Raw genomic sequence first — 21,019 nt, 5'->3', positions numbered from 1 at the left:
CCACTTAACAGCAAAACTTTTCAGAATATCTTCAAGTTGCTATTTTTAATCAAGACCAATAGACTTGTACTGTACATAGAAAGGGATGTTTCTACTCATCCTTTCCCACTCAAAAAAAGTCTCCATCACATGTGTATATGAAATGTGACCCTGCAGCCCACAACGTAAGGGCCAGCAATTATCATAGCTGTTATTTCTACAAAATGTAGTGATATGATGCTCAATTCTGAAGAATTTAGAGTGCCCAGTTATACTATTTGCTCTAAAGAGTTAATTTTTTCAAACAAAATTCTGTTATAAGACTAACTAGTAATATAGATTTGGTTGTCTGTATGAACATCTACACACAAATACAATTAGCACAAAAAAATCCTCTGTGGAAAAGGTGGGGGGGGGGAAAAGGCCAGACAACACTTCCTTTTTTTAAATTTTTTTTTATTTTTTATTCAGAGGCATTTGACAAGTGGAGCTGTGTGAGGGGGAGGTGAAGGGGCACAAGCATGGTTGCAGAGAGGGGGAGGAGGGAATATCATGCTGAAGTTAGATCACTTTTCCAAAAAAACTCAGAGACCCAGTCCCTCAAATCTGTCCCATACCAAGAGGATGTTCCACGTTACACAGCCAAGAAATGCTAACAGAAGAAAATAGCTACCAAATCAGCGAGTGTGTAGCATTTGTGAAAGACAAAAGGTAAAAAAAGACAGGACTTGTATCTATTTTGTAGTCTTACAAATCAAACAAAAAAGGCAGGCCCTTTTTTTAAGAAAAAAAACCTGTATTTTCTCGTTTTAAACTATTGAATGCTAAATCAAACACGTGATTTGACCTTTTTCACAAAAACCCAAGCAAGAGTTCAAATACATGTAAGCCACACCACCAAAAATAGAAAGCAGAAAGAAATAACCATCGTTTGAGGATTTCAATTAAGCCAAAAAGAGTATATATAAACACTGGCAAAAGAAAATATTTTGATCACTTTCGATTATTCTCTCAATTCTAAAGAGTAAATGATTTTATTTTAAGTTTTAATTTATATCTGGGGAAGCATGGGGAGGTGTAAGGAGGGGGGGGGGGGGGGGGGGGGGGACTAAATCCTAACAAATAGAAGAATGCCTCTACTTCAAATACATGTCTAAAGAGGTAGATCAAAACAAACTGCAGAGGAGGGGAAGGGGCTGGGGAGGGTGGTTTGGCAGGAAGAAAGCGGGGGATTGGGAGGTGTCAGGGATAATTTTAAGTATCACTTGTGCCCCTCAGTTAAAGCGCGGTGTTAGGATGGCGCGCCCATGTAGAAAGAAGTGTTCCTGGGACTGAGGTATCAGTGCGCGCTGGCGCTCAGTGGGGGCAGGGTGGGGTGCCTAGTGCCACAACAACCCCCCACCCCCTCAGCTGAGGTAGACGGCGTTCTACTGTGGAAGCATGGATACACTCAAGCACTTTTACCACAATCAACATATTTACATTCGGCATGAAGAGACAAATGAAATAAATTGTATATTTAAGTTTTGGATTTCTTTCCTCTTTTCTTACCCCCAGTCAGGGTTCATTCAGTATTTTGTGTGCCTTTCGAGCTTATTTTTCCCTGTATGAACAACAAATTGAAACATCAAGTTACATTTGTGAGTTACAGAGAAGTCTTTTTTGTTTAAATCATTTTGCTATAGCAAAAAAAAAAAAAAAAAAAAAAATGCATCTATCAGTGCGACTCCCCCTACCCTCACCATGCAGTGAACAACGTTAACATTGACTTGATGGCCTGGCTACAAGGGCCACTCCGAACTGACAAAGCTTGCTCTATGAAAATAAACCTAGTCGGGCTTGGACCTTGCTAAGACACTATTGTCAAGGTGGTGGCAGATGTCCTGGGAACAGAACAGACAAAAAACAGACGCTCTGCTAACTCTAGAGCAGCTACACAGAGGACCATTACAGTCCACCCCTGCACTGCTCCGACCACAGCCCTGCTAGGAAGGCGAAAAAGGAAATTTTGACAAATTAAAGTACCATTACCAATAACAATGTCAATCCCAAAACTAAATGGCATTGCTGCAATTATGTACGGTTGGCATCATTTGCATGTCTTAGTTGTTTTGTACTTTTTTTCAGAAGATGGTGGACCCTCAGGGGAAAAACTGAGGCGATTTTCTCTGGATACTCCTGTCAGCCGCCAGCTGAGGGGGGCGCCAACTCTTGCTCCGGGGCCACTATGTACAAATAGACTTTATGTACAGGGTCATCTTAAGTCACACATACACATGTACAATGCCACCTAAAGCACCAGAGTTGAAGGAAGGTCAGTTGGCAGCTGACCAAATTTTAAATTTTCTTAAAAAAATAAAAATGTTCAAAGACTATCAGCTTTATAAAGTATACAAAATACCACAAAAGCAAAATAAAAAAGAAAGGAACATTTTTTCATATATATATATAATCATTTTCTTTTCTCTTCTGAGGTACTAGATCCTGAGGTAGTTAAGTAAAATGCATATTAAATTGGTTTTCCTGGGCAGCAGCAGTTCGGCACCATTTCCCTAAGTGTCAGTCGTGGCGCTGCCCTCACCTCTAAATATATATTCATCTATGTATATAGGTCTATCTATAAAATGCATCCGAATTTATAAAATGCCACTATCATTACAAGGGCAGAACGCCCAATATAATCCACCCTTTCAGGGGTCCTGTCCTGAAACAAGAATCTTTCCCCTAAACATGGCCCAACCAACCTGAGCCAACCCTCCCCCCAAATAAACCTCTCTGTTGGTCCGACCAGGACCTTGATAGCAATGCCTTTTCCTTTCCACAGAAAACTCATGAGAAAGCTTCAACCTATTGAACACTGAAAAAAAAAAGAAAAGGAAAAAAAACAAAGTGTCAACTAAATCTGAAGTCAACCGAAAACATCTTGTCAGGTTTGAAGTACCACACCAAAAGAGGTGATAGGAGGGGGATCCTTATTTCTTCTTTGTGTTTCTAGTGTAAAAAGAGGAAAAAAATAATTTTTGAACACACCCGTGGGGGCAGGAGGAGAGCGGTCGAGGGGTGCGCACATGTGAGGGCAGGTGATGTTGGGAGCCCTCCAATGTACATTTTTTTCACAGAGATGCAGAGAGGTGAGGTGGGTGGGGGTTTAGAGGCGTAGAGTCTCTTAGCCACACTTGAAAGCTCAAGTAAGACAAGGAGGGGTGGATGTTTGGTTGGGTTCTGATAACCTTTGACCCCTGAGATGAGCATTACAACCCCTTGTCTTCTTCTCCCCCTGGACTCTGCTGCATCTGTCCAACTGTCTAGTCTTCTGGCAGATTCAGTCACCATTCCTCCAGGTCCGCTGGGTCTTTTACTTCCTGCGGGGCAGTGGAGGTTGGGCTCCAGATGTGGGCTTAGGCTGTTGCTGCCTCCTCACCTGGGCCAGGATCTCCTGAATCTTCCTCTGGGCCAGCTGGACAACATGGGGATAAAAGGGGAATTTTAAAACCAGATCATGACATAAAGTTACAAGTCTTAAGGGATCCCGTGTTATCCTCAAGTGATTCCTCATCCTCAGCCCATGCTTTTGTCAGCATGTATTGCAGCTGCAAGACTTTCTTGAATTAAATTAAGATGGCCAATATTTAAATAGTTGGATTTTCACTCAATCTGCATAGACTGCACCCAGGTAAACCTTACTTGGTCCTGATTAAAAATAAGAGATTTTATGGCTGCGATTAAAGGCAGATACTCAGAGCTGCGTTTGCCCGCAAGTATCTTAATGCAAAAACCTTCATTCGATTATACAGAGACAGACAAAGACGACTTCTTAATCATGTGCCTTTTGGGAGATAAGACTTCCTGAGATACTGCACATGCCGGTTTTCTTCGCAGCACCCACCTGGCATGCAAAGAAGTGTCCGCTGATCTTGACTATGACCTGATCGTTCTCGTCAGGCGTCTGGTCCCTGGGCACCACCACTTCTGCGCAGGTCAGGTTCTGCAGCTCGTTTACCTGCAGCCGCAATTGAGATATCAAGATGAAAAAGAATAAGAAATTGGATGAAATAAAACAGCTTAATTTTTTTATTTGTTGGAACAAACTTAATGATCGCACCAACATAGCTTTCCAAATTTCAAGCACTGATCAATCAGTCTCCTTATTTACCGTTTTTCCACCCTTTCCGATGACCCGTCCAGCAGCAAAGGAGGGAACCTTGATGTGAGCCTCCAGCTTCACCTCCTCTTTGGGTCCAAAGAAATTCTCTTCCTTCAGCTTGCCAAAAATGCGACACTGAGCCTGCAGCCGAACACGTTAGAATACCAATTACTTTTGCTCTTTTTTTCCTGGGGAAAAATGTCTCGTTTTAAAAGTGCAGCTTAAGAAAAACTTATTTTACTTCTGGTTGTAAAGAGCCAACAAGATGCTACCAGTTTAAAACGGTTAATGAAGTGAGAACACACTGACTGCAAAATAAAGATACAGCTAACAGTTGTCACCATGAAATTTAACTATATGGCTCCATTCTTTTATTTCTAATCAAACAGTTTCATGTGAAGGTACAACACCTTAAACTGAGCCTCTGGTGGTCCAACAATAATGACCATCCTCTGTTTGGCATCCATCCCTTCCGCTGGGGCAATCTGAAGAAGGGCAGGCAGCCAGCATTAACAAACAAGCAACCTGACACTGACACATTATCACTGAGATTCAGAACTTTACCGTCCGTCACTCACCTTGATTGAGGCTCCAGCAAAGTGTGACAGCTGTTTGATGTGCTGACCCTGTTTTCCAATGATGGCTCCCACTGCAAGCGCAGGGATGAACAGGTGAACCGTCTCCGACTCTGGGTGTCCCTGCTGGGTATAAGCACATTAGTACTACTGTGACGAGGAGGCACATCACAGGAACAGTAACTGAAGACCGCTTGCTCAACTCCAGCCACCAATGCGCAAATGCAGATCATTAAATCTAGCAAAGCTGTTACATTCTCTAAGCTACATTGGAGCTCATGCCCTCCATTTGAAATCAGATGACCAGAAGTGGCATATCTGTAATGCAGTGATACAATCGCAGATGTCCAGGGGGAACTGTGTTACGCCACTCGGTCTATGTCTTGCCAACGCCAATACATTTTTAGTTTCTTTTACACTGTTAAAAATGTATATAAAAAATATTTTTTCTAAAAAAGCCATGATCTCAGTTTGCCGCATGCATCCGTTTAGTACTTCAATCATAAATATCTAAAAGAAAAAGAAAGAAATGTTTTATATTATACAAAAGAGTTGTGCTAGTCATGTTAGAGCACATCACTTGTTTGAGTGAGTGATTGACATGAGCTCTGAAAAAGGAGGCGGTTGCATCGTCAAAAAGGAACAACAAGCACCGCTGTTGATTTAGGATTGAGCCCAATATTCCAGTCAATGTGTCAGCTGAGGGCACACCAACAACTTGCATTGGCAGCCTCCAAATCTGGAGAAAGGATTTTAGTTCTGAGAATGTTTTCCTCTCTGTTTGGAAAACATTCAACTTCCTAAACAAGTGGAAATGCCTCATATTTGTTAGAAATAACACTGTAAAACGTGTCGCAACTCAACTAAAATACAACTGGTAGCCAAGCTGCTGTTGCCCTCCAGGATTTATGTCTCCACTATCCCCCTGATTAAAAATTGCACACAGATTAGGGCCTGCCTAAAGGTCAGAGAACAAAGGGCAGCTGGAGAACTTCGATGTAGCAAACCCTGCCAACTCTTCCTGCTGCGAGCCGCCACAAGCCGTGCAAAGCACTTTGGGACGGGTGACTTACAGCAAGTGGCTGGCTGCTCGCCGACAGCATAGAAGCCCAAAATGGCCCCTCACCCCCATAGGGACTGCACTAAAGGGAAAAAGAAACATGAAACTGAGTTGCTAAAGACTAAATATCTGATTTAAAAAATAAATTAATAATAGTTTTCACTAGACGACCCAAGACAAAACAACCAGTTCTTGGTCTGTTATGGTAGCATAAGGGGCAAGCTACTGTACAGTATAGTATGTGACAAGGAGACTTACTCCAAATGATGAGCATCCACCGTGGGCTCCAGGAGGTGGGACACTGGACATGGAGGGACCCATGCCTGGTGTTCCACTGGGGAACAAACCCAGAGCGTTCAGGTTCAAACCTGGAATCAGGTTGGACTGGAGCTAGAATTAATGAAAAACATTTCCATCAACACAACATACCGGTATGTTACAGATGTGCATCAACACCTCTTATCCAGAATAACATTTACCACAGTCATGTATGTTTACAATATGGACCTTAGTGGAGGGTTTGTACCCATTTCATCTCCACAAGATTTACATATACAATTCCAACTACACAAGAGTTATTACTACAGCTCAAAAAGTGAGTAGAATGTGTAAATCATAAAAGTTGTCATCTCTTTACAGCTTCACATTACACAGTATAATTAAGCAACCTTTAAAGAAGAAAATGAACTTTTGCAAAGTAGTAACTGGCTTACAACATGCCCTGAAAAAACCCCACAGTGACCATTTTGGGGAAGTAAACTGCCCAGAAGATTGGTATCAAACTTATGTAACTAACGACTTCAGATAGAACTGAAATATAAATCACTTTAGCTTGATTCTAGCTGTGAGGTTTGTAAGAGGGAAGAAAATATTTTAGTCATTCTCCAGTATCTGAAATGTTATACATACAATCTGAAAATCTTTCCATTTATGAGAAGCTTCTAAGGAGGAACCTGATCAGAACATGCTGAAGGAAAACTGTTTTCTATAAGTTGTTTTTAAGTTTATTTCTGACAAAATACTCAATGCTGGTGGTGTTTTCAGATCGCTTGTGCACGTAAACCCATTACCTGATTTGCTTCCTTTTGACATAATTTGGTTTGTGTGGATGTAAACTTAATCACCTTTAGGAAACAGTCTACTACTGCAGAATATCTGCTGTCACTTTTGAGTCAGTTAGTCAAAGAAAATGTGTAGTTTTTACCACCACATGCTTAAAAATATTAACCATTAAAACTAAGTGAAGTCACACTCCACATTTCCTGGTGAATCCATTTCAACTCTTGGTGTAATGAACACTTACATTCATAGCAGCCATGTCGCTCTCATACGATTCCCTGATCTTCTTCATGACCTCCTCTTCTGCTCTTGCACACGCCTCAATGGCGCCCTTTATTGTGATGGTCCGCTCTGGGTTGTACAGGGTCAGGTCCTGGAGACTGGATAGAACAAGGGGCAAATGAGCAAGAACTCTGACAATTTAAATAGTGATACCACAGCAGCTACTGCAACATTATGCGAAGGCCTTGCAGTGGTGTCAATACAAGTAGATATCAGCGAACTTTGGGACAGCGTCAAGCAATCTTACGGTGAGATTGTGATCTTGGTCCCCGTGTCCTGCTCGATTTTCTTTAGGTTGCGTCCTTCCTTTCCAATTAATCTTCCCACAAAGTTGTTGTGTGCAAGGATTTTCAGTGGGATCTCCTCAGTACTGCACAATACAGACAGCATGTTAATTTAAGCAATCCTTCATATTGACTGAACACAGATGTGATTTCTATCTATTTGTCTGAATGCTGTAAACTACGAACATCTTGTAGTATAAATTCTTCTATATTCTATGTACAACCTGTCAAAGCTCATTTCCTTGGTTGTTTTTTTTTTTACAGGTGTGGCTAATAAATAAATGCACTGACCTCCAACCATAAACCTTTAACAGTTGTAAACAAAGCATACAACATGCATACATCACCCTCATGCAGACAGAATGAAAACAGCATTTTTAAAAATATTTTTAAGAAAGCGAAAATAATCTAAATCCAATTGACTCAAATTATATTTAACTATTAAATACTAATTGTCAAATAATTTTATTTGTCTATTTCACTATTGTATACACAAAAAAAATGTAAAACTTTTGAACTATGACCATATTTTATCATTCAGACTCACAATTTTGTGTCAACGGCTTCCTTCTGCATGATTTCCATGATTGTTCTGCAGGCATTCGAACAGCCTTCAGGTGTAGAGTGAATTGTGATGGGCTTCTCTGCAGCACCTGCATTTTCTTTCCTATGGATGTCAATCCTGGGGTAAAAAAAGAGAAGAGAATTATAAAATGAGCACATTTAAATGCTGGAAGTCAGTCCAGCAAAGTAAAGCACACAACTCACACGGCAACGTTCAGCACAATTCCTGACCTCAGAGTACGTACTTTGAGTGGGTCTGTTTGGTGATGTTGCGGATAGTTGCACCCTCCTTGCCGATGATTGCACCTACAAACTGTGTTGGAACCAGCACACGCAGTGGGATGTCTGACTGCACTTTAGGCCGGGCACCCAGACCTGGAGAGCCAGAACGAGGGGGTCCACGGGAATTAAAGCCTCTTCTACCCCCCGGTGAGGGACCCTCTGGTGCAGCCGTCTCATCTGGGATATAGGATACTTTCAAGGCATAGTTCTCCATCATTGACCCATTCAGCTTCTCCATTGCCCTACAGGGCATAAAAAAACGTCGGTCTCTGGGCAGAACTTTTGATTGCCACTGAGTGGGCACGATTTAATAAAAACAAAGGCTTTTAAGACAGCCTTCGTGGAGTGAAAAGACAAATTTCTGTTGAGATACTTAACATAAAAAAGGTTTACGTTTGATTCCTTTTCTGTCTCTTTGTCAAAGAGAGAATTAAAGAGGCTTTGAGCCAAATTGTATCATTATCTCAAGTAACGGGTACAAGGGAGAAACAAGGAGCTAAGAGCTCCTAAAAAGGACAACAAACTTAAAGACACAATATTACTTCATGAGGGTGCTACAAGAAATTCACTAACAATAAGAGTATTCAAATTTACCACACATGTCTTTTTTGCCCCAAGAATTCACATTTTTTTACTGAAACAATTGCGCCTCGAGACTTCTACAACCACTCGTGCCAAGAGCAACACTGTAGTATGATTCATGTACACCAGGGGGCACCAGATGGCTAATTTAACCCCCTCCCTCACCAAAACACATGCACATGCACACACACACAGATTCACACACTTCGCCCTCCTCCCTGTCATCGTTGCATGTCAAATTAAAGTAGACTGGTTTCTGGAAGAAGGAAATCAGGTACGCCGTATGAACACTACACAGAGGAAGTTGATGTAATTTCCTGTATAGAATGCTACGTAAAGTGAAAAACATCAACAGATCCATGTCAGGATATCAAGAAAGATGAGTTGGAGGTTAATGATGTGAACATAGTGCGTGTGCGTGTACTCACAGCCTGGCCTGGTCCTTGGCTGCATATCGAACATTGACTACTGCAGTCTCTGTGTCAGTGTTTACTGTGGGAGAACACACAGCAGAGTCATTCACACACATCCAATGACAGTGACACAATTTACCACCATGGGTTACTTTTATATACTAATTTCTAATTGTATAACCTTCTAAAATAACACATTTTCATTTTAAAAATTAACCACCACAAGTTTGTACAGTTATAAAACATGATACAATTTTTTCATGCAATAAAAAAAAAAAAAGTAAATAAAACGTGTGTGTTTAGGTGAGGTGGTGCAGACTTGTGACACAAAAGCTTAAACAGGAGTCTGTATTTACCTTGTTCACAGCTCTCTACAGTACCATACTGAGCAAGCATACTATCCAAAACCTGAGGAAAAAAAAGAATAAAGAAAAAGCCATGATTACTTAGAGACTTTAGAAGGCTTTGACCAGAAGCTCATCCATGGAAACCAGCTCAGCTCAGTGCCAGGACACAGCCCATTAATTCTGAACCCGAGTTCAACGTTGAGTTACGTGGTTAAATTTGCTGCCTTCTTGTAAAAGCCTGTCTACCTCAAATTATGACTCGCCTCTTGGTGCTCTTGTACGGTGCACCAGGTGTTAGGCTATTTTTTTAATATACATTTTACAAATACGTTGTGTATTCATTGTGAATAACTAAAAACATACAAATTAAAATGATAAAAAATAGGATGCTTGTAACACGCATTTATTTAAATAAAACAAAATTGGTGACCATTTAAAAAACAGATCTACAAAGCTATGGTTGCTTTAACTTGTTGGACTTTATGCCCCCCCCCCCCCCCCCCCCCCCCCCCCCCCCCCCCCCCCCCCCACACACACACACAAAAAAATATTGTCAGCATACATGAACAAAGGCAACTAGCAAGAAGAAAAATAAAGTTGCTTTATTTCAAAATGCATCCAAATGAATGCCATATCGAGCTGGCCATCAGCCCAAATCTGGAGACCACAGGATTTTAATTCATTAGATGTGATCAATTGCGAGCGAGAGGGGGAGCGAGGGTTCTAAGCTAAGACCTTCGACCATGCTCAGTCAAACCCATGGCCACACCCCCAAGAGCTCAACCCCACTTTTTAGCCAACAAGACTGCGTCCCTGCCCCCCCGACTCCACCAACCCACCAACCAAGCAACCTCCCGCCTCTCTGCCATCTCCACTCAGAATCATTGGCTGCTCCAGCACTGATATGAGTTCCCTGAACCCAAGAGTTGCTAGCTGCTGGCTGGCTGCTCCGCCTGTCCATCTGCAGACTCTGGCCAATGGGAATCCAGGCCATTCAGGAAAGGGTGGGGTACATTCCAGCAGGAAGCAGTGGCTGGGGGAGGGGTGCGAGTTCATGCTACATATTCTGTGAATCGGCGCACATGGAAGGGAAGGGGAAATAGTCCAGGCCCACCCACCCACTACAGCTTGTGAACACGCCACTACTCTCCACCACCATTCGCTAGCTGTAAGGCTATACACACCATGACCCATTGTCTTATCTACCTGATAGATATATACAAGGCCTTTGCATCAAAAATATCCCAGTCTACTCTGTTCCTCCATTCTTTTAACCCCTCCCCCTCTCTGAGGGGGAGAACCCTCCATGTCACCTTTTGAGAAAGCAAACAGCTCGCTCGCTACATACTAGTAACATGGGTGGATCTGGAGCTGCAGTTTGAGGGACATGCGTAGGCAAAGCGAGCCCACCATTACAAAACACTGAGCCTATCCGTAGCCATTTGATCACAGAGAGTGAATAAGGCTGAAACCTAAAATCCATGCATCAACATTACAATCTAACATTTTAGAATACTACTGAACAATTTTGTAATTCATTAAAGGAAATTCTCATTATGTTTCCCTACTCTTTATGGAGCAGAAAATTAAATTAAACACTACAAGCACACGCTATCACAGCTTAACCTCTTTGGAGGGGAACAAGGGGAGGAGGAGAGAAAAAAAAAAAAAAGGCACGTATAGCTGTGTTACTGGCACGACATTCCAAATGGAAGTTAACAGTGAGATCCTGACTTTCAAATGATTCCTGGGGGAAAAAAAGCTTCAATGCAATTTGAACATTTTGAAGTTTTATGGTAGATCTGTGTCCAGAGAATGTACGTGAACCCAGCAGATTAGTATGTCAAAGTACAATGTGTAGCTGATACTGAACACCAGAGTTTTAAAAACTAAACGCTTATCACATGCAGAGAAAGAAAGACGTGCAATGTACGGACACACACACACACACACACACACACGCAGACTGTTGCTCAATGCTTACACTCATTTCTCATTAATCAGGCAGTGGCCATGATATCTGACCATGTTATGTTATAGTTTGTATTCATATTTACATGACATTAACCCTTTATGGAAATGGAATCCACAAAGCAAGTAAATTTAACACTGACCTTGAGCATGACTTTTACTGCTTAAAACTCAGTTTAAATAATCTGCTGAAGAAACCTTTAAGCTGAGGACATGATTGCATGATCAATTCGAACATGGTTTTGCTGAATTTGTCAAAGAAAATTCAAGGATGCATGTTTGCCTAAAATACCACAGCTTACTTCAATCCAAGATCATGTCAAATAATTCAAGCAGTTATCTGTACTGGAATACATGTGTGTAGAAACTTTTTTTGTAAAGGATTAACAGCAGGTCATGAATTTTTTTTCCTAATTTTTTTTTTGTCTTGTGGGAGCGTGTTCTAAGCTGCTATGTGAATATGGTATGGGTCACAACATGGACATAAAAATCAATATTTGTATCATTTAATGGGATTCAACAAAGTAACCAATACATTAGTAGAGTATACTGCTGTATTTTCATGCAGTGTCAGCAGTGCTCTACACATTTATAGTAATTTGAGGCTGTGTGTGGCATTTATGAATAGTGTTATTTCCAGTGCATTATTTAGTTACAAAATAATAATGGAAATACGTTATATTGCATTCTCACATACAAAAAAAAAAAAAAACTACATCCTTACATTTTGATACAGTTTAAATCGACACCTCTCTGACAAACTTCATAAGTTTTTTAATTTTCAGGGTCCATGTAATGGATTATACAGGTGCAGATTTTATTTCACATATCCTCTTTATGGTCAAGAAAACACACGCCATTTGCAGATGCATGAAACACAAAACTACAACATTTTCTAAAAAAAATTAAAAGAAAAAAAAAAGTCCCATAAGCCACATAAAGACTTGAACACTTGGGTTGGCCAGGTCAAAACCGGCCGCATGAATGTTTCACAACCCCTCAGACAATACACTATTTTTTAATTTAATCTCCAAGTTTTTTTGGCAAGAAAACACATGGTGTGAAAAGGCTTTCACTTTCAAATAGGCACATGTGATCAGTGTCGAAAGACACCATGACACAACAATTAAGTCACATTTCCCATTTAAGCACTTCAGATCCAGTGTAGCCAGATAATACATTCCAAATCAACAGTAAGCTTTCTCAAAATGCTTTAAAATCATGCAGTGTAGGTGGCCAACACATGTAGGAATGTAATGCAACTAATATCAATACTTGAAGTTTCTTCCTTTTGCATGAGCCGGCCAAACCACCTTGAGATCGTACTCAAGAAAGGTAATCCTTTTAAAATTCTTCCTTACATAAACCTGACATCCTATTCTAGCCATCCCAAGTTCTATTGGATATATCTTACTACCATCATTATCAAATTTCCATTGGCATTAGCAATCATTTCTGTTCCAATCACAGCTGCAATCATTGGTTGGTATGTTTAACTGGGTTGAGCTGCAGCTTTGTTCAAACGAATCAAGCGCGTGCTCAATTGAAACCCAAAGGGTGGCAAGGTGACTCCAAAGGCCACTAAATGAGAGCCCAGTTGGGCTGCCCCATGGTGCCCCACCCTGGAAGCAGTTAGCAACCTGTTAGCACTCACCTCCCACTGCATGTGAGGCGGGATGTTCCTGATCTGCATCTTACAGCTCCTGGAGAAAGGACAAGGGAAGAAGAGGGTGGGGGATGGATGAAGGAGGAAGGAGAGAAAAGAAGAAATAGATGAAGGTAGATGGAAGAGAGATGGGAAGGAGGGGACAAGACAAGACAGTTAGTAATCAATAACACCTATGGAACAATGATACAAATGATGTAAAAGGCTTCTTTTTTTTCTCTTTTTCATTTTTTTACAAAGGAAAAAAAAAGTCCTCACTCCCTCTATCATCTAGCTAGACCAGGGTGGAGAAGCTGCAGATATGATTTCTGCGTTAATTCCATTTCCAACCCAGCAGGTGCACCGAGTAAAACGTGGGAGGAAGTGATGGAGGAAAAGCAGGTGAAGGGGTGATTTAAAAATCACTACTGGGTGGTTTAAATTGAGTTGAGGGTGTTCAAAATTAAAATTAAGCTAAAAACGCACCACGCCCTTTCTCTCAAACCACCAATTGTGTCAGAGCCACACAGAGCGAGGAAGGAAACAGGGGAGAGAAGCAGGACAGTGGAGCGGCAGGAAAGAGTATTAGAGGAAAGGATGAAGGCGGCTATGATACGCTATCCAAATGTCTTGTCTTCAAACTGTTTGAGGCAAGCATATTCCCTGTAGCATTGCATCATGAGGTTTCAACCACTGTGGGGCTCAAGCCCACACTTTTCAACCAAAATAGACAGTCATACAGGAGCATCCAGCTGTTGTGTCAGGAAGGGGGGGGAAGGGGTGAGGGGGAATCTCCACTCAGCGCGTCACACTAAATAGGAAGAATTGAAATTGCATGCTTGTTCATAAAGAGTGTGCATCCGGCAGAGGCAAGTGGAGACTACCAATTAACAATGGCGCTGCTGTGCCCCGACACTACAAACAACCAGGGCAGAAATCCCCAATTCCTCCTTTAAGAATGAAGGGCCCCAATTTAGTTACATTGGGAGAACAGCAGCAGGAGTATGCGGATTATGTGTGGAGGTCACGCAGACAATGGAACTTGTGGATGAATGAGTCAGAGTTTCACAAGTGTTTGCCTGCATGTTGACGTTGTATAAAAATGTGAGAAAAGTACATGCCACTCCAAAGTCCACCTCCTGTTGACACACATAGGCCTAAATGAACATAATGTACATATGGCTGGGAGCTGACGCGCACACACAGACACACACACTATGTGGAATCACAAACCCTGACCTCAACTAGACTTACACATGCTCTGCGCATACCTGCCACACACACGCAGCCTATGCAGCTCATTTAGGTTGGACTGCGTAGACACCATTTTCTGTCTTCTGTGTAAAACTTAAGCATTACACACATCTCTTGTTCTTTTCCGCAAGCTTCACTGGGCTGTTAAATGACGTCTAAATGTAGCTCATCCACTTCTAGAAACTGTTCCACTGCTGATGCTTGTTTTGTAGAAGATAACGCCTTACAACATGCAGCATTCATAAACTCACTCTTTACGTCATGTACTCAAATTTACCTCAAAAGCTAATTTAACAAAAAAGGGTAATTTAAAAAATACACCCAAGCACATCTACACAGTAAAACATAGTGCACATGTGCAACAAGGGCCACAGCAGAGTCCTTAGCTTAGTTAATACGGCCGTAATCAAGAGAACAGTTCAACAACATTAAAATTTGAGACATTAGGAAACTACTTAAATTCTAAATAGGCAAATTGTAAAGAAAATTCCCAAATAACTTCCAAGAGGAATTCCAGCTCTTTCCGGCCCACTGTGCCATTCCTGGCTGATCCGTCCCCCCTCTCCCCACACATTCTGTATGCTCTGCATTGCGGTGGGAACGCCATGCGAAATGTGCGAATGCACCGAGCACTTCCAGTCAGATTAACCTATAGCTCCACACAGAAGAAGTCAGCCAGAGTATGGAGTGGAGGTGGGGGTTGGGGTGGTATACATTCCCTTGTCCCTGCCTTTGATTTGGGATAGGGGGGTGGGGTTGGGGAGGGGGGTGGGGGGTGGGGGGGGGGGTGTAAGTGGGGTGTGGTGTGGGGACTAGCCCCTGTTTCAGGCAAGGGTAACAAGGGCCCTCTCTGCCCTGTGGGGGTGGGGCCCTGTTGCCATGGACACGGACAAGTCCACTGACAGGAACATGTAGAGCAGCGTTAAAAGTGGGAGGGGGAGGCAAGGAGGGGAGGGCCAGGAGTGACTGGGGTTGGCTCGTCATGTGATGGCCAAGAAGAGGCTGGGCTCCTTATTTACTTTTAAAATGGACCTACATTCTACACATTCACCCCCATCCTCTACCACGCTAAGACCTTTGGGCCTGCACCAAAGACACACACACACGGGTGGGTGTAAACACGTATGCAAGCATGCAAATGCCTCCATAAAAATAAAAAATAAATCCACAAGAGGATCCACAAGTCAAGCAACATGAGTCTGCACCACACCTGTATCCATCTCCATTTCTCTGCCATCCCAGCAAACTGAGGCACTCAAACGTCAACACTAACAGGGACGGTGTGGGACACATGAGATCTGTGCTCAACGCTCATCCAGCCATTGACTATTCAGTACGCAGAGGTTCTGAATGACTGAACTCCACACAGTCTGGTTTCCGCTAGCCTCTCACAGGCCTTACATGCAGACTGCGCACCCAATAAGCTACATTCAACACTTGTGTTTGGATAGATTGGTTTGGAATTCCCTCAGAATTCCGATGAGCTGAATATCAACAGTTAGAAATGACTCAACTTCTGTAAAGACTATTTACCCTCGCCATCTCATTGAAAATACATTTTATTATACATATTTAAGCAAATGTAAAAATACAATGGCATTTTCATGTGAGACTAGGAGCAGGGAGAGTTAAGGAGCCTTTGCCTGTAGTCTGGGTAAAACAAGGGGCCACATTCATAATTCTCTGGCACCCCAAGTCTCCGTTCCAAATCCCCGTTTTTGCAGGTGGGGCCCCACAGTGACCCCATGACCCAGAATTCTTGTAATAAGAACCAGGAGCCATTTCTACAACCACCACTGATACGATCAACACTATTGCCTCAATTTACAGACTTTTTTTTTTTTTTTTTTTTTTTTTTAAATACTAATAAAAAAAAACCTGTTTAAAATAAGAAAAAAGCAAAAGAGCTCAAATTGTACACTAGTCAGAACAATTGCAACAAGCTCTGTGTTAAGTTGTACACCTGTGAACAAAGTGTGTTTAACGGCCGTTTCCCTCTCGCTCTCTCACTCACACACACACTTGGGGCCACCCCTCTTATAGCCATCTTTTTTTTCCTTCCTGTACATGTGACTAAGTGGGTACATGCATGTAGGGGTGGGAAAGCTATATTTTAATTTTGCTAAATTTATCCAACACGAGGAGCACATCTGACCCAGGAAGTTAAGTGAGAGTGCATAAAATAATGACACTGTTGCAACTCAGCATGTCTTACAATTAAGGATGGAATTAAATATTTGGAGTGAATTTTTAAAAAGCTGCTCACTTAGTTATTGGTAGAAAAAAAAAGGTGTAGCCCAGTTACGCTAACAAGCAAAGACCCAGCTTCTTCCTTTTTTTTTTGAAAAGTGAAAATATAATTTCCAATTTATTTAGCAAATATTGCTGTTAACTATATGACACCTGTAAGATTCTGATTAATGCTTGATAATGTTTTTTGTAAAATGTACATGCTTTCAGAGAATAAAAATACAAACACAGGATATTGGCAAGGACGAGTGAGTGTCATCTTTAAATGCCAGATTAAAAAAATAAAAAAAATAAAAAAGTAAAACCAAATACATTTTCAGAAGTGGGAAGAAGATAAATCTAAAATGACTACACGATGGCTCATAGGTTTAATAACTATGAAATGAAAACAATAGCTGTGGACAAGATGTTTTGAACTATTAATGATTATATTTTCAGGAATCACTGCAGAATGCACCAGATGTTTTGCTAATGCAGGAGAGATCATTTTACACAGCCTTTTGGTCACAACCATGACACATTTATAGAAAATGCATATCAAAATATCACATGGTGTTTTTTGGACAATACGGAGCACCATACTCACCAGCATTTCACCCTACGTAGCATTATTTTCTTTATGAAGCTCCAACTGGAGCCATCCCACCTTGATCCCTGTCTGCTACAAGCACTTCCCCTTCCTGATGAGTTCAAAGGTTAAGCCATGGTGATTGGCCAAGCCCCCAGCTGATATTTGCAGGCTGGAATGCAAAGAGGGGGCCCCAGTATGGAAGTGTGTGCGCGTCTCTCGCTCTCTGTATGAATGTGTGTGTGTGTAGCCTATACTCAGAATACTGTTCCCATTGACTACTGCTATGTTCCATGTTGTAAAGGGAGGGCACGTTTTACTTTTTTGAAGTGTGGCTGAAACTCGACTCTGTTGCTACCATAGCCAGCACAGCAGACTGCACTAAAAAGGCAAGAGCAACGTCACCAGTTTTTTCGTGATCAGGGAAAATTTGGAAGCAGGTCTGAACATTTGACGCAAAATTCCCCTCGTAGCTCACCTGGTATATTTGCCCAATCTACTATTTACACCAACCGCCTACCAGCTACTAGGGACAAGCGTGTATGATGTCCAGGTGGAAAATACATTTCACGTAAAGACGTCAAAATTCCCTGCTGGCTTCGTATTCACATCTAAGCACTTTATAAATTAACTCAAACCACGTATATTAGTTTTTAAAAAGCCTACGTGTTTCACCTCGACCTCCCTGTTTCCACTTGGTTTAAAAACAATGATCATACCACAAAACTTTAGGCCCACAGAAAATGCATATTACGTGTAATGACTTAGATGTCATAACAGCATTTACCTATCAGCTGCCATTAAATTTGAAAAAAAACAAGAAAACGATTAATTGCAACCGAAATGCACCAAGACCAAAAATTACGCACACAATGCCAAAAAGCCCCAGTATTTACGCCCTTAACACAAATTACGTGGACCCTTCCAAAAATATGTATAGTAAGACTTCTATAGGCATAATCGTGATTTAAAACACGACAGTGGCTACGAGGGTCTAACTCTGAAACTGGGGGGTTTCCGTGACTTGGGCCCCAAACCTCCCATTCCACTCGCGTTTGGGAGTCCATCTCATGCAACAGCAGCACAATGTGCAGAGGAGGGCGGAAGCGCAGGGCAGGCAGGGAGAATGACGGGCAGATCCTTCTCAAATGGACGACTCCACAAGGCCTGTACGCCTCAAATCCAGCCTGCACTCACTCTGCACACATTTCAAGCCAGCACACCCAGCCTTCACTAATCGCCCTGGGGTTGGAGCACAAATAATATCAAGTGCTGTACAAATGCAAAAAATATAATAGTGGATGGGCGAGCGAGACAATGCAAGCAATGTGCTGGTTAAAACCAAAATGACGGTTTTTAGGAGCACTCCACAGCCATGGCGAAGAGGAGGGGAGTGTACGCCATCATACAGCCCTTTTATTTGACCCCAGATCATTTAGGGAAAAAAGGGCACCTCATTTAACCAAAATGTAAATACTTACGCCACTGAATTTAACAGCAACATAAATGCACATTTCCAGTAAATATAACTTAGAGGGGAAAATAGGCTCCTAGTAGAAAATGGCTAAAGGAAGAGAAAAAAAATAGGAGCTCCCACGAGTTGAACCAAGCACTATATAATAAAACTCGACCTACCTTTGACGTTTAGGGACAGAGTGCTCCACTTCGAGAACTTTCCCATGAAGTTCAACTTTACCTAGAAAACAAAATATTTTTTAATTTCATTAATCCTTTGACTTCCTAAAACAGACCTCCCCTTCTCGCTTTTGGAAATGCAATTAGGGCCAGTGTTTACTACTCATTTTATGGAGTGTACTAAAATCTAAACAGGCATATGGACTTATGGCAGCGTCCAGGATATTTTCAGCATAGTGTGATATTAGCAACACAAATTGCTGAAAGTGTCCGAGCCACTAATAACACGAGGACACAGATGAGCCAGACACAGGACCAATTCGTAAAATTATACGAGTTCAGCTAAATTGTAACGTGTCCCCCATGAGCAGGCCTAAGTTTAATTTAAAGACAAAAACATGAGACGAAGTGAATAATACACAAAAGATAATGGTCGTGTGGCTCAGTTAGTTGGCCTACATTAGACCAACACAATTAAACCACCTGGTGTGTCAGCATGGACGAAATGGCTTCACAACGTAGCGAGTTGTTGCCACAGGAGAGGGCCTATACTTTGAAACCTGCATACGAGTGTAAGTTCAAATTGAGGCTGGTAAAAGCAGCAACACACTACGACCTCTACCCCTTATCGTGCCCAAGTGGGCTCGGTGTTAGAGGCTACAATAAGGCTCACTTCACGGCGTTCACAGCCTCGCTGCATATGCGCCCTGAACGGCACACAACCGGCATAATGCCTTGGTATTCTCATCCTCATGATTGTGTTTACTCGACCATTTTATCAAGCTACACTCAGTGAAATTACAAGAACAGAATTTCACTCAAACCTCGGGCAGCCTTTTCTCTGAGTCCACAGTGTCAAAAGGCCAAGTAAAGATTGTGTGAGAGAAAGAAATGCTTGGATACACCCCCACCCTACAGGACTACATGCATTTCTCATAGGGGCCCTGAAGTAAGACAATCTTCACACAATTGCAGCAGTTCGTGCGTCTTAATAAATACCACTTTTTTGCCCAAAATGTCTCACCTGAAAGAACATCGATGGCCTTCATTGCAGCCTTTTCGTCCGGGCAATCCACAAACGCATAGCCAGTTTTGACAAGAAATGGACCACTGTGCGGAATCTTCCACTGCTCAAAGATAGTTTCGAAGTCCTCCTCGCTCGCCTCTGCGCTCACGTTGCCAATGTATAGCTTATTCATGTTCTGCGCCGATAAAGGGACAATCTTTACGCTGAGGGAGAGATAGTTATTTGCTCTCACTGATGTGCAGTGTTTGGAGTAGCCTAAATCGCCTTTACTACTACGGAGTGGCTGTGGCGTGCTTCCCGGTCGTTCAAGCCACAGATAGATTTAAACTGGCAGCCTCACAGTGCGTTTGCGCTCCCTCGCCCCTCTGCCTCTATCGCGCAATAAATAAATGCTCAATTATTAATCTCGTGTCTCCAAACGATGGCTGGCTGGGTGAAAAGGAGGAGAAACTACTTTGTGTCTTCCTCCAAACCCCTTGGCAAAGAGACAGAGAATGTCACACAGGGTAAGGCTGGCGCCCGCCTCTAAGTCTAGAGCCTAGAATAAGAAGAAGAAGAAGAAGAAGAAGGGGGAGAAAAAAAATCCTCTGCTATTCCGGCTTTTTTTGAATGAGCCACGTGTTCAAACTACAAATCAGCCCACACGTGAGGAATCCCAATTGCTCAATTAAGTGTTTGGGATTGGGGAAAATTGCACGGGAATCTGGGGTGGGGACAGCAGAGGGGAGTGGAGAAAAAAGGAGGGGAAGAGTGGATTGGTGTTGGGAAAAAACCTGGCCAGCTATGTGCGTAAAGGGATTCCGTGAGAACCAAGTGTATCTTTACTAGAATCACATTCGTGTGCCTTTCTTTACAAAGCCTCGATTCTCATTGGTCAGATGAGGAATAGTAAAACGGCAGTGCGCTCACGCACGCCCATAGCAGGGAGACGCTGATATTGCGGGGGCTTGTGCGCACGGCTGTGCTAAGTGCGCTGTACTGATGACACAGTAGGAGGAAAAGGGGGTGGGGCCATTCATAAATGATGTTGCATTATATTGCTAAATTGCATGCTGGACACATTAAATTTTAAGAAAAGTAGAGTAGGGAGGGCCAATG

At 42.2% G+C, this 21,019-nt stretch overlaps 1 protein-coding gene across 2 annotated transcripts; it reads right to left on the bottom strand.

Annotated features, from left to right (window-relative positions):
- Window positions 1-474: 474 nt before the first annotated feature.
- igf2bp3 (insulin-like growth factor 2 mRNA binding protein 3) lies at window positions 475-20,552 on the bottom strand. Of its 2 annotated transcripts, XM_062436031.1 has the most exons (16): window positions 19,919-20,552; window positions 18,895-18,955; window positions 13,197-13,245; window positions 9,581-9,632; window positions 9,240-9,303; window positions 8,193-8,471; window positions 7,931-8,065; window positions 7,347-7,469; window positions 7,062-7,197; window positions 6,017-6,148; window positions 5,772-5,840; window positions 4,702-4,821; window positions 4,534-4,608; window positions 4,133-4,264; window positions 3,866-3,979; window positions 475-3,436 (listed from the first exon to the last, which is right to left on the bottom strand). In XM_062436031.1, the coding sequence occupies exons 1-16, from the start codon at window positions 20,091-20,093 to the stop codon at window positions 3,335-3,337; spliced, it is 1,818 nt and encodes a 605-aa protein (XP_062292015.1). In that variant the 5' UTR covers window positions 20,094-20,552; the 3' UTR covers window positions 475-3,334. The 2 variants fall into 2 exon arrangements, with proteins under 2 accessions (XP_062292015.1, XP_062292016.1); XM_062436032.1 differs by lacking the exon at window positions 5,772-5,840 and having other exon boundaries at window positions 4,702-4,824.
- Window positions 20,553-21,019: the final 467 nt, after the last annotated feature.

This window comes from Scomber scombrus, chromosome 16 (genome assembly GCF_963691925.1).
Source record: "Scomber scombrus chromosome 16, fScoSco1.1, whole genome shotgun sequence".
Lineage (NCBI taxonomy): Eukaryota > Metazoa > Chordata > Actinopteri > Scombriformes > Scombridae > Scomber > Scomber scombrus.
This window is presented reverse-complemented; position numbering and strand designations above follow the sequence as displayed.

Coding starts and splice junctions, on each gene's coding strand:
- igf2bp3 (XM_062436031.1), bottom strand. CDS start 20,093: ATGAATAAGCTATACATTGGCAACGTGAGCGCAGAGGCGAGCGAGGAG. Junction 8,066..8,192: donor ACCAAACAGACCCACTCAAA/GTACGTACTCTG, acceptor TTTTTACCCCAG/GATTGACATCCATAGGAAAG. Junction 5,841..6,016: donor GTGGATGCTCATCATTTGGA/GTAAGTCTCCTT, acceptor TTTTCCCTTTAG/TGCAGTCCCTATGGGGGTGA.